Source organism: Corvus cornix, chromosome 15 (genome assembly GCF_000738735.6).
Source record: "Corvus cornix cornix isolate S_Up_H32 chromosome 15, ASM73873v5, whole genome shotgun sequence".
NCBI lineage: Eukaryota > Metazoa > Chordata > Aves > Passeriformes > Corvidae > Corvus > Corvus cornix.
Genome location: NC_046345.1, coordinates 9,094,050 through 9,110,456, shown reverse-complemented (window position 1 = coordinate 9,110,456; position 16,407 = coordinate 9,094,050). Strand labels below are relative to the sequence as shown.

At 42.4% G+C, this 16,407-nt stretch overlaps 2 protein-coding genes across 7 annotated transcripts in view; both read right to left on the bottom strand.

The window, feature by feature from the left end:
• Positions 1-9,908, bottom strand: part of CABIN1 (calcineurin binding protein 1) — a 107,549-nt gene extending 97,641 nt beyond the window's left edge. For 4 of the 6 annotated variants that reach the window (XM_010398137.3, XM_010398142.3, XM_010398138.3 and 1 more), the window contains exons 1-13: positions 9,813-9,908; positions 8,668-8,805; positions 7,182-7,246; positions 6,658-6,750; positions 6,266-6,379; positions 5,963-6,097; positions 5,518-5,698; positions 4,638-4,767; positions 3,797-3,946; positions 2,677-2,969; positions 1,961-2,129; positions 1,390-1,526; positions 789-1,006 (exon numbers count right to left, since the gene is read on the bottom strand). In XM_010398137.3, coding sequence (XP_010396439.1) covers positions 789-1,006; positions 1,390-1,526; positions 1,961-2,129; positions 2,677-2,969; positions 3,797-3,946; positions 4,638-4,767; positions 5,518-5,698; positions 5,963-6,097; positions 6,266-6,379; positions 6,658-6,750; positions 7,182-7,184 — 1,623 coding nt within the window. In that variant the 5' untranslated portion in view covers positions 7,185-7,246; positions 8,668-8,805; positions 9,813-9,908. The remainder of the gene's footprint in view (positions 1-788; positions 1,007-1,389; positions 1,527-1,960; positions 2,130-2,676; positions 2,970-3,796; positions 3,947-4,637; positions 4,768-5,517; positions 5,699-5,962; positions 6,098-6,265; positions 6,380-6,657; positions 6,751-7,181; positions 7,247-8,667; positions 8,806-9,812) is intronic. The other 2 variants (XM_010398139.3, XM_019285147.2) reach the window with 1 other exon arrangement.
• Positions 9,909-12,633: 2,725 nt separating this feature from the next.
• LOC104688585 (D-dopachrome decarboxylase) lies at positions 12,634-15,268 on the bottom strand. The gene is made up of 3 exons (XM_039561265.1): positions 15,093-15,268; positions 14,783-14,958; positions 12,634-13,976 (listed from the first exon to the last, which is right to left on the bottom strand). The coding sequence occupies exons 1-3, from the start codon at positions 15,198-15,200 to the stop codon at positions 13,904-13,906; spliced, it is 357 nt and encodes a 118-aa protein (XP_039417199.1). The 5' UTR covers positions 15,201-15,268; the 3' UTR covers positions 12,634-13,903.
• Positions 15,269-16,407: the final 1,139 nt, after the last annotated feature.

Sequence of the window (16,407 nt, the reverse complement as noted above, 5' to 3'; positions counted from 1 at the left end):
CACTTGCAAAGAAGTAAAAACACTTGGTCTGAAAAAATATTTCAAACTGAAGTCATACCAAAAGCAAATAACTTTCCGAATGAATTCAGACTGCTAACATTGAAAAGATAACATAGGCTGGCTCAGTGGACAATAAGTCTCAGAAGTGTTTTTATAATTCAAAAAATATCATCTTCTATCATTAAGCTAGTTTAACATTAACATAAAGAACTTAGTATTTTTTCTATTTGCTTTCAAATAATTATGGATTTATGAAGGTAATAAAATGGTGATGCTGAGGAGATGGTTTTGGTTTGTTTTGCTGTTTGGGTTTTTTTACTGTAAATTTCAGGTTATCTTAAAACTACACTGTATTTATTTAAAGCAGCAATGCTGACCCTCAATCAGCCAGTTGAGAACAGAGCAGCCTCTGTACTGACCTGATGACAAAACAAAAGTGTGTCACATCAGAAGAAAAGGGAGGGAGGAAAAAAAAGACACAGCAACAACAGAATGAAGGGGTAAAATACATCTATGTCTATTTATTACATCTCTATGCACATGTGTGGGCATACACACACACTATATATAGGTTATAGCTGCATGTAGCATCACCCAGGTCTGTTCAGCTCAGGAACAGCTCTAGGAGCTGCAGTGCACCAAAGTTTAGGACAGTTACTACAGCTGGGACAAGCAGTTCCAGACATAGCTAAGCCAAACCTGTGTCTGCTGGATTTCACTTGGGTACGTCTGGCACACTGACACCAAGACAACAGCAAATACAGGAATAAGGAAAAGTGCTGCATTACCTTGATATGTTGATTACTTGAGTCCCTCAGGAGTGGATTGGGAAGGCTACTGCTGTGCTTTCTCCAGCTATTATAGATACTGAGGACCACCTCACACAAGCCAGGAGGCCACTTCACCAGGAACTTTTGGCTGATGACTTTTAGATATCTCATCATCAGCTCTAAGATCCCACCATTGTTCAGGTTATCCAGCAGGAATTCATGAACATCCTGTTTTTCTAGAAAGCAGATAAACATAAAGCCCTACATGTGTAAGGCTGAGGCAGATCATAACTTGGAACAGTTACATTTCAACAGTGTTTTATGCACTTATCTCACAGCAGTTCTTCTGTACTGCACATATGCAGAATTCAGTTACTGTATTCCAATCTGTTTAAATGGAAAATTCCACAATAGGGTTCTTGCACACATTAAGCAATCCCCCAAGACTTAAAAAATTACACTCAGTACCAAATGAGATACTTCTATACCATAAAATTATACTTTTTAAAATAGCATACACTTCTGTATCTCCTAGGCATGACAGGAAAATACAGAAAATAAAGCATACAATATGGCAAAAACAACAGAGAAGGAAGAGGGGTTATAATGAAATCCTTACCAGATTCCATAAATGTTGTAGAATCAAATGACATTCTATGTGGTCCAACATGCTGGAAATTCTCCTCTTTGATCTCCGATTGCACCTCATAGTTATTGAAAGGGTCCTCCTCCTCCTCAGGATCCAGTTTCCTTAATCTGTGTGAAAGGGGGGCAAAAACCACAATATCAAAAAAGTCCTCATGCTTTCTTTCATTACCAGGTGAAACCTAAATATGAAACATTGTGTAAATTTTAACAGTGAAAATATATTACTGAAACAAATTCAGAAATTTGCATCCAGTTCCTTTTGTCCAAATCAAGATTATTTTGTTTATCTTATCCATTTTGACACTGCATTGTCCACTAATTCACTTTAACAGTAGTAAAAGCTTTTTTATTTTTCAATTTTTATTCAGCAATTTTTACTAAAAGCAATTTTATTAAATTTATCAGAAGATAATGCACCACATCTGCTTCAAAAAATAACGTGGGACTGGTAGTTTTAAGGTTGGGGGATATCAATCAAACAAAATCCCAAACAGCTTCCTCTCCAGGATTATCTCATAATGAAAGTTGTTGCTGTACAGTACCTGGAAGGAAGGAACTTCACCAACAGCTCTTGAAAGTCAACCTTCTCCTCTTTCTTACACTTGGTGTTCCGAACTCTAGCAGATCTCCTTTTGGCTGTTTCACCACTATCTTCTGTAATTCTCCTTCGCTTCACTCCTTTCTTAGATTTATCACCTGCAGATATATCACCTAAAAGCATAATAAAAAATGCCCAAAACCTGACAGGTTAAATTAACAAATAAAAAGTGACTAATCTTTTTTATTTTAAAAAAATTAATTATACAGAAACACTTGAGATTCATTGGTTTCCTTCTAAAGACAGTGCCAAAAAAAAGCTTGTACAGGTTTCAAATAAATATAGCTGACAGCTTGGTCTTCTCAGGTTCTTAAAGTGACACATGAGCAGAAAAATAACCCAGTCATCTTTTTGTAAAACAGCTCATTCATTCTAAGGAGCTCAAGGCCCTTCTCAACATTAAGTTTGATATGCATCACTGCTGGAATGGAGTCACAATTCGTTTCATCCTAAAGACTGAAAAACTGAAATGTGAGGCAACAGCACAAAACCAGAAAAGGTCAGATACTCCTTCACTTTTCCTATCAGATGTTATACATATGCTGAAAAGGTTCTGACTCCACCAATATGCAGTTGAAAGACAGCATGTCCCAAAGAATTCTGAAGTGTTTTTTACATAAGATAAGTAGGAAAGATATCTTGAATCTTAGATTGAAGTACCTTGCTCACCTACAGTAGCTCCTGGCTCCAATGAACTCTGACTGTGACTTGGAAAGCTGGGTGTCGTTGGAGTATAAGGCAATACAGGATCTGGCATTGTCACCACTGGATTAGTGCTGACAGGAGTTGGCTGAATAACACTGACAGGAGTGGAGGTGGGAGAAAGCATCAAATGTTGAACTGGGTCTCTGTATTCTGAGAGATCAATTCTCTTTCCCAGACTGGGTCGAGGAGGATCACATGTTGTGAGCTGCTGATACATGGCAAGTAAAGCTTCTCCTAAACACTTCCACCTGCAAGTAGAAAAACAACAGCATCACAATTCTTATCACATTATTTTATATATTATGTTTACAAACCTAACAGCATTACACATTGTTTTTCTCCAACAGCTTACATAGCAAGAGCAGCTTCTCAGTGGGACAGTGATACACATTTGAGTGTCAAAAACCTGTCCCATCACTCAAAAAATGTCGCTAAAAAATCCGAGGTCCATGCAGTAATTGCTGACGAAATTATACCAAAAGCTAAAAAAAGTAGTGTCAAAGAAACAATTTTCAGGTTCTGCATTCAATCAACAACAGTAAAAGAACTCACCCCTATTCACAAGTAGAAACAACTTCTCTGCAATAGGAAATACATGCAGAGTCCATTAATATTCCAGAAAAATATGTGCAATACAAAAACCAGATCCCAATCCTTTATGCCTTAATAAAGACATATGTAACAACTTATTAGTATCCTTATATATTCCAGCAAATAAAAAGCTGCAAGTTTTTTTCTAAGTTTTCATTATCCCAATAGTAAAGACAATTTTTTAAAAGCTAAACTTGCTTTGAAATTCACGTACAAACTAGTCATATGTGAAAAACCGAATAATACAGTTGGAATAGTTGCCAAATCATTCTCAGATACCATATTTGTTTTTTACATCACTGGTTTAAAATCAAAAGTTGAAAACTAAAATAGCTATGGGGTTTATGGGGGTGGGGGGGATGGTTTGTTTTCACAAGGAAACAAAAAAGTGTTTTGAAGATTTGAAGAAATCTGAAGCACAACATAGTTGCCAGAATATGTGCTTCAGAGGATCTTTTTGAAAAGAGAAAATATAAAGACATACGTGAAAAAGGGAATTGGCTGCACCAGTCTGAGGTCTGGTTCTCTGTCACGCACCAGCAAAGCTTGTCTTTTCTTACGTAGCTCCAGTGCTTCATTTATGATTCTTCCTGTTTCAGCTGCACTCACATTCACATTATGGATAGACATGTCACTAAGAAGTAATAAAAGATGGAGACAAGTTTTTGTTTGCTGGTTGTTTTCTTATTAAAGCCTGGAGGGGATTAATTTAATATCTTCATATAACATAACAAAACAGTGTTAAAAGAAGCATTCACATAACATTATTACCAACTTTATGGCATACATATAGAAGTGTCAACCATCAGAAACTTCTGTTCTGAATGATCAGTTAACCTAGACCCTGTAAATTTTATGGGCCTCTATTTTCTTTTCCCACTTTCCTCCTATGCACTCATACTATGAAGTCAATACAGAAAGAAAAGCAGTAACATGTGGGGAGTTTTTGGTGAAGTTTTTTTGGGGGGGTGAGAGTTGGTTTGGTTTTGCTTGTTATTGGTTCGTTTTAATTAGGAATACTAAAGTGAATGCTGCAGGGATCAGGAGCTAATAAGTAAAACAAAGGCAGATGTTTATGAGACATCTAGGCATGAAAATAAATGAGCAGCAACAAATGGATTATTTTCCTCTTTCTACTTCCCTCCAAAAGTAATTACTGAAGGACATTCTGTCAGCAGCACCAACACATAACATTATTATTCAGAAAGCAGGTCAGCAAGGTATCCCTATAACTTAAAGCACAAGATCTCAGCAGGCTTTTTTGAACAACCCCAACCCCAAAATTTACACTCCAAAGGCAGTATATAGGCTAAGACAACATTCACCATTTGAGGAACATCCTTAAGGAATCTTTCCGGAGGCACGGCTGCTCCTCAAAGATCTTCTCCTTCAGAACCAATCCTTTGCTATACAAACAGTCTTTTTCCAGAGCTTTGCAGATAAAGTACAAACATGCTGACAGAGAAATAGAAATTGAATGGTCAATGGCTGCTTTGGTTCATTCAAAGTTCCCATTTCTGGGCCTCACATACATCACTGAATTCCACCCAAACGTGACATTTACATGAATTGCTTTGAAAGGTGTCAAATAATTGCATGCATACAGTTAAGAAAGCCTATTGTGTCTTCCTAAGTATTGTACCAAGAAAAAGAATGTAATTAATTTTGTTTAAACAATGTTTGCAGTTCATCTTTCACTTACTTTCAAGATTGTTCTGGCACAGAAGAAATAAGAACCATAAAACAGAACCACAATTATTTACCATTTTTATGTTATCAACCGTCTTAACTGTGGATGCCATCAGTGAAGCAAGCAGTGTATCCACTGCTGCAACTACAATGAATCCTACTAGGCTATGAATGAGACTGGAGTTTTATACCCAAACCCCAGAACTATGCAGCTGGAAATTATTAGAAAGACAAAACCAACATATACGGAAAGGCAAAAGAACAGTGTACAGGGAAACTTCCTGCAGAGGCTCTGATCTGTGAGACCACAGACATTTATTTTTAGGGTAACCAAAACTTATATAAGCCATCGTACTTTATCATTCAATAAAATCTCTATCATGAAGTCTCTATCAAACCCTGCTGCATTACTTATGCAAGATACACTTTAACCTATACGATTTCATTGTTACAATTTTTATTGGTATGTAAAATTACACATGTATTGAGATGTTTTTCATCTTTTGATGTACTCACTTGTGTAGTCACTGAGTGTATACAAAATTGTGATAAGGTTATCTAAACAAGGCCAGTGATCAGGATTACACCTGAGCCCTTCTTCAAAAGCATGACGAGCCAAGGGTAGGCGGATCAGTTTTATTGCCACACGACCAATTTTATACCAGAGGTTGACATCAGTGGAGTCCAGCATTACAGCCTAGAAAGCATAACAAAACAATATTATCCCCATTTCAGACATGCATACCCACTTTGTTGCAGGGACTGGCACTGCTTTAGTTCTCAGCAGCATACAACTGCTTTGAAGACTGAATGGTGGACTAATTTTATCCCATACAGCATCAGAAGGAACACAGTATTCAACTACACATTGACACGATGTATGCTGAACGTGTTATGTCTGTATTTTAGAAAGTTTTTATAAACATTAATGCTCCAGTGTCTTATTTCAGCTGCACTGTACCTCCAGATAGAACTCCATGGCTGTCTCTAAGTCATCCCGCCGTGCTGCCAGTTGTGCTAGGTTCTTATAGGTGGAATATTTTAACATCAAACCTGGGTGCTTCAGCCCTTCTTTCTCATCACCAGAAAGAATTGCCTAGAAATTATAAAATAAATGCAACATGGGCATTAGGAATCAGACAAGTAACAAGAACAGCAAACAACTTGCTACTTGATAATACTGACATTTCTAGTTAGCCAGTTAGAAATGAAGTAAGACAAAACATAGCAAAAAGTTTCTAGACTGTCATTCAAGGTCACTGACCTCTCGCAGAAGACGAATCTCAAGTAGTTCATGATAAGCTTTAGCAGATTCCTCAAATCGGTCATGTTTCTGAAGGTCCAAAGCTTTGTGGTACAAAGCAAAAGCTTCTGCTTCCTGTGATTGAAAGAATTAGAATGTATTTATTAAGACAATTTTATTAAATATACTTATATTTATACATATATCAGTGGTTTCACACTTTCAATACTTTCACTATATAGCAGAACATTTGTGCTACTGACCCAAAGTAACTCATTTGAGTGAAGTTTTAGTTTGCTAAAGGAGGGTTCAAGAGATATAGCAACTAAACTTTCATAAAAACAAAATATGGCTGAATAAATCCCTGCAACTAGAGGACAAAACTTCATTAAGAAAATTGTGGGATTACTTACCTGAGCTTCCTTTGTCTGTGTCTTATGGCTTTTGAAGGTACCTTCACAGTCATCCTCAACTGTGGAGCTCGCATTCAGTGCTGCGATTCGAATCTGGAATGATAGTTGAGAAGTGAGGAGAAATGTGACATCTACCTATGTCCCAGTTTCCTTTGCAAACTGGATTTTTCTCTTTGTTTTAATTAACCGGTACATGAACAATACTGGGAGATCTCTACATAAAGGTACAAGAGCTGTAATTAATTTAATCATCACTAATTGCAAATAATCAAATATCAAAGCCACTTCCCATCTGAAATCAGCTGAAAAAAGAAAATTTCAAGTGTCTTGCAAGCAACAGCTTTCCTAGAATAGACATGTGCATTATAGTGATTTTTTCCAAATTCTTAAATTTACCAATAACTACAATCACTCCAAAAACAAAGTTCTCACTATGGCAATTTATTCTTAGTCTCAGGGAAGGAGAAAATTCTCCATTTTATTTCTACCAAAACATCTCAAAAGCCATCTCAAAAAACCCTTACCATGTTCACAGCTATTCACAACGTCTTTCTCCAGGAATATAAGGAAGGGTCTATCACAAACAGGTCTGGAAAGCAAACCAGGATTAGAATATTTATTCTGTTCACAAAGAAAACATTCAGAAGTAAAGACAAGCTGGGAATACTTTATAAGCATACTTTAATAACCAATTTTAACTAGAGACAGAAAATAAAATACAAAGTTAAACACATTCACTACTTTGGGATGGCTTTCAAGACTCTAGTCCTGGTGGTGAGTGGAAGTACTGGCAACATAATTACAGCTATAAGATTAATCAGGCACTATATAACAATCGGTGAACATACATTATATTAATAATATTACAACATTAATCCCTTTAAACACCAAAGCTAAAACCAAAAATGCTTCTTGAATACTCGTTTTATGAGCACAAATCTCTAGATCTTATAGATAATTACAGAACACGAAAGGAAAAAAATCGAAGGTTAACTGTGTCAGACTGACTTTGCAGAAGGCCATAGTGATTGGTGAATCCACTGCCCAAAGCACTGTCTGCACATGGAAATTCCTCTGATTAGAACTTTTCATTACTGCCATCCCTGCTAGAACAGAACGAGTGTTTGTAACACAGTTGTTCTTTCTGAGTATACTGACTATGGGAACCCAGAATACAGAGAAGTATTCTCTGACCAACCTCTACAGACTACCCCAATGCAAAAGAAAAGAAACTGAATTTTTACTAACTAGCATTTCTTCATTCTGAAAAAGGATACTAATATTTCCAGTCCTTTTTACCACTGATAAGAAGTTTGAAGTGGCAAATACACCTTTATAATCTGTAAGCAATTTTTCCTCATAACTAAGACCATAATTTATAGTCAATTAACTGCTTGAAACATCATGTTAGTAAAAGCAAAAATATATGAAAGAGGTCTGTGCTGCTTTTATAGAAAACCTTCACTGCTACATGATAAAACCTTCCCATCAACTCAAATAAGAAGATGACATATGCAAGACAGGCTAAAATCAGTCTTTAATATGGGAGACTACATTAATAGAAGAGCAAGTCAAGAATTAACCACAGAAGCAGTGGGAGTTTTGAACTATAAGCTGAATTAACTCACACATCATCATGATTACTTCTGCATGTAGAGAAAATAATGCTTTGACAGGAATTTCACTCATTCAGCAATGAGCATTTGCTTGCCCATGCACCACTTGCTCTCCTTGCTTGCAGTCAAATCAAACTGCACAGCAATAAAGCATTTTCCTCCTTAAGTCACCAAACAAACATTAATAAAACCTCAAATCTCTTCCAGGACAGATTCCTTGTCTACTTTTCACATGAAGAAAATACATGCACAGAGATTAATGGTTACCTCTTTCAGATATATTGAATGCTACACATTTTGAGAGAGTGTAGCTGCTTATGACGTCTAAGTAAGTCAGTCTGTGTGATCCCAAATCAACTACATACTTAAATTGAGGGGGTTTAAGTCAACTTACAAAAATGTCTCTATTCAGTAATATGCCCAAGTTTTTTGCTGAATCCAAATAATCTTGCTCAAGGTGGCAGAGGAAGTCAACAGCAGAGACTATGGTCAAGACTTTACTTCCAAGGTTAGACTCTTGGGGAAACTGCAACTACAGAAAACATGGGAAAACAATTTCAATTCTACGTATTATTTATACTGGGATCTTGTAACATACAGGAACTTAATAAAAAACATTTAGCATTTCTCCTGCCTAGTGTTCACAAGTTGAAAGCACAGAACCGAACAGGACTGTGTAATGCTGCTAGAAAACAAGGGCAGGGTGTTGCCTCCACACAGCTTTTGCACTGGTGTGTCAGGCACGTGAGGGGTTATTTCATTTTCGTTTAAACCAGGCACCACACATGGCTGCGGAAGTGCACTGACCATGGACCGAGTTACACCAGTGTCACAGCAATTAGGAACTGAGTATGTTCCTACAAGCACTTCCAGAGGAACACAGCTACATCAAGTAAGTAGGCAAAAAAATAATTACTCTTTTGTACTAAGTATTACAAACCACTTTGAATTTTTTCAGATACAAGTGTCTCAGCTATACATCTGTGGCTATAACAGGTGTGCAGATCCTGAAAGGCAAGAAGCCTTTTGCCTTCAAAATCTTCTCTCCTTTTACCTTAGTAGTTTAAAATTTAAGTAAATATTTTCAATGTCAGCTCTTGCTCCCAGAGCTCGTGTTCTCAACTTCTAAGTAAGAAACAAACGAAGTGACTTGGGCTTTCCCAGCGTTTGTTGCTCCTGCTACACTTGGGATCCATACACTGCAGACACACGTTTAAAAAAACACTAGATTTTTGGTTTGGTTTTTTTTTTTTTTTTTTTTTTCAACATTGCAAAGATCCGCCGCACTTTAGCACAAGACGTTTTTACCAAAACACTATCCCTCTCTGCACGGAGGGGCAGGGACGCCCCTCACGCCGCTCGCCCGGAGGGCGGCACACAGGGCCAGGAGGAGGCGGGAGCCCACGTTCGCCTCCGACCGTGGCTCCGCGGAGGGAGGGGCGCGGGCGAGGCCGCCCAGGCCGGGCTCTCGCTGCCCTCACGGGACAGGGCCCAGACGCCGGCTGCGCCTCCGCGGAGCCGGGCGGACGGGACACTCACCTCGGGGGGCCGCCCCCGGCATGCCGGCGCTGCTCCCGGGGGGCTCCCGGCGCGGGTCCCTCGGGCTCCCGCCGCTCCCCCGGGAGCCGCCGCACCAGCGGTTTCCACCGCAACCGCCACCGGAGCCACGGCGCCAATAAGGCAGCGCCTCACTGGCCGAGCCGCCCTTCCCCAGCCGGCCAATGGGAGCGCTGAGCACTGGGAGGCCGGAGGGCGGGAGCTGGGGCTGAGGGCGCTCGCGGGTCACGGAATCCCGGGATCGGTTGGGTTGGAAAAGCGCTCTGGGGTCCGAGTGCGAGCTGGGTCCGAACAGCACCGTATCGGCCAGACCAGGGCACCCAGTGCCACGTCCAGTCTTTCTTTAAACACCTCCAGGGACGGTGACTCCACCACCTCCCTAGGCAGCACGATCTAGTGTCTTAATCAGCTTTTCTGTGGAGAAATTCCTCCCAATATCCAATCTAAACCTCCCTTGGCGCAGCTTAAGACTCTGATTACTCCAACACCAAAAGCAGCAGGACAGAAAAGTCGTGCTGGCCGTTACCTCCCCTGAGCTGCCTGTTACCTGCACCTGAAAAACTGGGTCTAGATGTTTTCTTTCACATGGAAAAGCATCACCATTCCCTTTAAGTGACCCACCACCAAAATCTGGATACCACCTCCAAAAATAAATATGTGTAAGGACTGATCCCACTCAAAAGCTGTCAGGACAGAAAGGTGTTTCCTGTACCTCTGGACAGTCTTGTCTGAACCATCAACAGTGGGATCACGAGCATTCCTTCCCAAGGAAAGGTACTGTCATTATCTTTCAGCAGCCCAGCTCCAAAATGTGGGGTTGATCTTCCAAATTGAAAAGGTCTGGGGATTTCTCACAGAAAAATGGTGCAAGGGCAGAACGCAGTTCCTTGCCTTTTCATCCCTCAAACACCCTAACACCTGCACAATCAACACTGGGCAGAGCTGCTTTCCTTCACAAATTAAGGCACTGTCATCCTCTTTTTGCAGCCCATCTGCAAAATATGGATTCCAACTTCAGAAATTAATAGGTCTAAAGACTGTTCCTCCTCAACAGGTGACAGGAAGGTCAGATGTTCTTCTGCCCCAGGAGCTTCAGTCATGGCTTGTTTAGGGTGTGTGGGCAAAACCGTGAATGTGTGTGGATCCCCTGCCCAGGGGGCTGGAAATCAGCCCAAGGCCACTGGGTTTCCCTAAAGCTTGCCATGGAGCTAGCTGGAGATGGGAACACACTTCTGTGCCCCTGCAAGATGGAAGAAGTGAAGCCAAGCACCACTGTGACAGCTCCTTGTGTAAATAACTTTATTCAAGTGTAAGACAGTCATACAACAGGGAGTCTTAAAGAGCAGGTGTGCTACCTGCAGCCCCACAGAGACCTCAGGACAGCCCAAGCACATGCCAGACAGACTGGCAAGGCCCCAACTGTGGGATAGGACCTCACATTTAAATCCTCCTGTTGCTACATCACATCACATCACACTAATAAAGGTAAGCTTGTGCTCAAGCACTGCACTGAATCACCACTTAGCACTATAGAGTCCTCTTCAACTCAAATGTACCATCTCCAGGGTCTCATTTGTGTTAATGCCCTTCCTTCCATCATGACACACCAAGTACAGGGTTGCTGTGAGCAGCAGCATCACAGTTACATTTGGAGAGTAACTTAAAAGCTATCACAACGCTGTAGTACTTTTCTGTCAGTAGTGCCCTGCAGCATCCTCAGGGCCTCACTGCTCCTCTCCACTGTAAATACACAGAAAGATTGTCCAAAGTTCAAAGGTTTGAGGCTAGGAAATGGTTACTCAGTGTTCAAAATCAGGGCATTACCTTTCAATTTGAACATATGCCTATACAGCGTTCTCAAACAACAGAGGCCACTTTGGGGAGCAGAAATACTTGTTAATCTTAGGAGGTTAAGCTTGGGAAGTTACAACAGTTAAAAAAAACATAGCTGGGAGATACTAACTCCAGATGTCAGGCAGGCTCCAGCCCATGGAAGAAGGACAATCTGCACATAGCATTCAAGAGAAAGGGATTTTATAATGTCATTGCTGAGCCATAGTTAAGGGTGGTGTATCTGATTTTCTCCTACCTGATGTGTGAAAAATGTTTCCTGCTTCTGTTGGTTGCTGTGTTCATGCACTAGGGTGGGTTCCAGGGGCTTGCATAACCCCTTTGCAGGTTATCCTTCTTGAGTCCCAAAATACTGTCAAACCTACTCTAACATTAGCTCAGTGAAGAAAAAATAGGCCATTTCTTCAGATCAACATGAACTTTCTTAAATCTTATTGCTCAACTCTGCAATAGTGGAGAAGTTGTTCCCAGGCACAAGCCCACAATGGGAGCAGCCAAGGATGAGAGGAAAGCACAGAGCCTGCAGAAGTCCCCAGGGTGGCCAACTTGGCCCAAAACCAGGAGAACTGGGGCCCAGGGCTGAGCAAACTTGCTCTGACAGAAACAAAGGCTTTGGCAAGGGTTTATGTTTGTTACTTCAAGAGGCAGAAGGACTTCCAGGAAATGAACCATCTGCAGATCAGAATTAAAGTGAGATCATTTTCTGCATTTCAGATTATTCACCTCAAGCTGGTGCAAAGCCAGGGCTGTCCACCCCCTTCCCTGCAACACAGTACTCCTGAGTTAGTGTTCTCAGACTCAGTTCACCCACCTGTTCACTGCCTGAGTTTCAAAAAAGTTTGATTGAAGAGACCTCCTGAGAAAGTGGGGAGACCTGGGCAGCCACGATGTCTGTCTCTAAGCACTAAGACCTACAAATCCCCAGTGCTGTGAGCCAATAAACTGACACTTATCAAAAGAAGTTCTGCTACAGTTTATTAACCAGATAAGGTGTAGCCCCCCAGCCTGATACACAAATTTGTGTTTGGTATTATAGTCCTTACAGATCTGGCAAACATGTAAGTTATTATTGGTGTATAGGAAACAAACAACTCTAAATGGTAATTAGAAGAAATATTTTCAATAACCTTGAGACCTCAAGCCATAAGCAAATTAGACTCCATTTAGAATGATGAAGGAGCACAGAAGCCCCCTTCAGCCTTGTGTTCCCATGGACCCCCATGTCCCAGGGATGTGCTCTCAGCTCTGCTGAGCTCCCTGACCTCATCACAAAGTGAAAGGGAACTGATAAATGTTTTTATTATTAGCAGAAAGCAGAGACAACATTCTACATAAAAAGTACCCTGCTTTTGTTTTAATAAAATGCCGTGTGTATTCCAGTTATAAAGTGAGGGATCCTAAAAACCCAAAGCACTTCTCTGCAGGGACACTGAGCTGGAAACATCAGCCACAGATCACAGTGAGATGCTGTATCATCCCAAAACTCCCCATAACAGCGAGGAAAAGGACTCTGAACAGTGAATAACAGGAATTAAAGCTGGCAGTAGCAGAAACTTCAATATATTTTTTGGTGGCACAGTGCAGGTCTTCAGAAGTGACTCTCTCCTCCAGACACTGCCATCAGCACACAGATGTTCAGCCCTGAAAATCTTGTGAACAAGTAACACCTTGTAGGACCAATCACAGGAGGTGGCAATGGCAGAGCACAGAGCACAAGACCTGACATGAGCCTTCAATGCCTAAACTTCTCTCCCAATAATCCCTCTCTTTCCAGAAAGGGCTTTCAGAAGAGCCTGAAAAAGAAAAGAATTTGACTTCCAGGTCATCTTTGCTGGCCTGGGACCCTTCTGCTGCCACAAAGAAACAGAAAAAAGGATTTTTTTCTGCCTTACAAACGATGAGAAAAACTGGATAAACCTCAGAACCTCTCTGGTCCTCAGTAAAGCCAAGTGTTCTAGAATTAAACTTTTTACTGGTACAAGCAGCTTTATCTAGGCCTGGGCTTGAGACAAAGACTTTGAACTATATTCAGTAAAATCAGTACAGCTGATTGCCTCACTCTTCAGCCTTGTGTGTACAGGATGCAAAGACAAAAGTAAATCATTCAGTGAAGGTGTAGAGCTACACAGATTTGATCACAAGAGGAAGCAAGTAGATAGATAGAGCTGGTCATCTCTGCGTTGTCTTCATCATTGCTTTGTTCCAGTCAGCCGCTCAAAGGATCACAGGAATGTCATGACTGTCCTGTTCTTGCCAATCTGCCAGGGCTCCAGTGGGTAAAAGCGGATGACAATCCTTTTGGGCATAAGAGCAAGAACGTGCACAGGAAACATTATTTTACAATTAAACATTATTCCTGCCCAATTTGCAACACAGTAGAAAATCTGCACTAGGGTCTCACTGTCTTACACTTCAAGGTGTTAATTTAACAGAAGCAAACATAAACTGTGTATGGGCAGGGTAAAAACAGGTGCCAGACTTCACTCACACAAACAGTCTGAATTTCAACACTTTAAATGAGGTACTTGTCCATTTTAGAAAGACTCATGTAGTGCATAATCTTGTCAGGGAGTTATCCTGACAGCATCCAAGAGGCAGGGAAAATATTATTATCACTCTCCTTTGGGGAGATGGGTAAGATGAGCAGAGATGGACATGGCTGACCTTCAGGAACAGCCTTGTTCCAACATTTGGCCTGTGAAGGTCATAGACCCTGTGAAGGTCTACCAATTCCAGTGGGGTTTTGCACTAGTTTCACCAGCTGGAACTACTATCTTTAGAGAACAGTAATGCCTAGACTGTTCAACAACTGCATACCAGTCTATGGTTTTATCTGGCTCCAAACCACATGTCTGGGATTCAGCATCCAAGAGCACTTAAGTGTTTTCAATCTAGTCTTGGATCTGCATTACAGCTTAACCTCCTGGAGGACATGGGAACTGCCACTATCCTCACTATTCTGAACATCCCCTTGGTATTTGTTTGTCGTGTTCCATATCCATGGACCACACAAACCTGTAGGACCGATGGGAGGACGCTCTCCCTGCCCTTGGGGTGAGCACGGTGCCCCCCGGGCTGAGCCCCCGCCGAGCCGCACTCACCGCTCGGGGCCGAGGCCCAGCTGCGCCGTCAGGACGTCGAAGAAGCGGGCGCTGTGCCGCTGGTTCTGCTCCGCCGTGCCCACCACGCCGATGGATGAGACGACCAGCTGGGCGCAGGGCTCGGCCGAGCCCGACAGCACCATGGGCAGCCCGCTCCGCACCGTCACGTTCACTCGCTGCCGGGACAGCCACCGTCAGCCCCGACCGCCTCCAGCCCCGCTGCCTCGGCCTAGCCTCCTCCAACCCGCCGCCCCGGCCCCGCGGCCTCCAGCACCGCTGCTCCGGCCTCACCGCCCCCGGCCCCGCTCACCTCCGCCGGTTTGCCCAGGATGTCCGCGGCGGCGGTGCACAGGGTTTGGGCCAGCCCCGGCGGTAGCCGCTCGGCCGGCAGGCTGGTGTCCAGCTCCACGAACGGCATTCCGGCTCCCCGGCCCAGCGCCGCCTCTGCCTGCGCCCCGAGGTCCGACCCGGCCCGGCCCCCGCCCCGCCCCCGGAGCCGCCCAGGCAGCGGAGCCCCGGCCGGGTCGGGCTCAGCCCCCTGGACCGCCCGCAGCAGCGCGGTGCGCGTCCTGCCCTGGTAGTGAGTGCCCTTCGCCCCGTGCCGAGCCCAGGCGCGGGTCGCGGCTTACTCTGCTTCGCCACAGCTGCACCAGCTGGCTGCCGGGTCTTTGGGATTCACCATGGGCATTGCTGGGATATGCATTAGAGGCTGTGAGACCAAAACTCTTTCACTAACGGATGGGTGAAATGAGTTTTGTGATGGCCCTTAGGGCCAATGGAAAAACATTCCAGGTCACTACAATAGACACCTCTGTGCAGGGAGGGTTGAGAATGGAAGTGCAGTACTTTCTCAGAACAACCAACACTACAAGGTATTAAAAAGCAACCAGAGAGGTTTACCGCTTTATCCAATGTGTATTAATTACAAGGACTTTGAGCAATCAGGACTTTGAGCTCCCAAGTTGATGAAAGTGATCCTGGCAGGCTGGCTCATAGGGAAGGTGTAATCTACAGATCAGAGGTGTCTAAACCAGAGATCAGAGGCTTCTCAGAAGCTGAGTTACTGTCTAGTGAGGTTCCACGATCTCATTTACAGCAAAGGGTTATGAACCAGCTAGATTAAAAGGTCATCATTTAAGCCACAAAACTGTTAGGAAAATTTGCCTTGTGTAATGTGACACCTTGGTTTTCTACAGTTTAGACAATGCTAATGAAAACTGATGAAATTGCTCATTTCTTTGCTTAGGGAATTGCTTGGCCTTCACTGCTGCTAACGAAGACAATAGTGGCACAAAGAGCCATGTGCAAAAACCAGCCAGGAATAAGGCTGGGGAAAGATTTCTAGGATAGAGTAGTATCTAGAACTGAAACCTTGGTGAAAAACACCGTAAGAAAACAACAGGTTTTTTTAGAACTTGCCAGCAAAAATTGTCACTACCCAAGACCTGGTAGTAACGGGGGGGGAAGGCAGTTATTTGATTAGTGAGAGAAGCAATTCCTGAATTCCATTACTCATTTTGTTTTAGTCTTTACATGAAGAGTTTTTTGGCAAGGATTTTAGGGTAAGGGCAACAACTACTCATGAATGGAAATATACAGATATATTCTGCCAGTTTCTGCATCTT

Bases quoted from the DNA above. Each gene is read 5' to 3' on its own strand.
- LOC104688585 (XM_039561265.1), bottom strand. From the start codon at position 15,200: ATGCCGTTCGTGGAGCTGGACACCAGCCTGCCGGCCGAGCGGCTACCG. The intron at 14,959-15,092 runs GTGAGCGGGGCC...CTGTCCCGGCAG, and splicing joins TCCTGGGCAAACCGGCGGAG to CGAGTGAACGTGACGGTGCG. The intron at 13,977-14,782 runs GTGAGTGCGGCT...TATGCCCAAAAG, and splicing joins CTGGGCCTCGGCCCCGAGCG to GATTGTCATCCGCTTTTACC.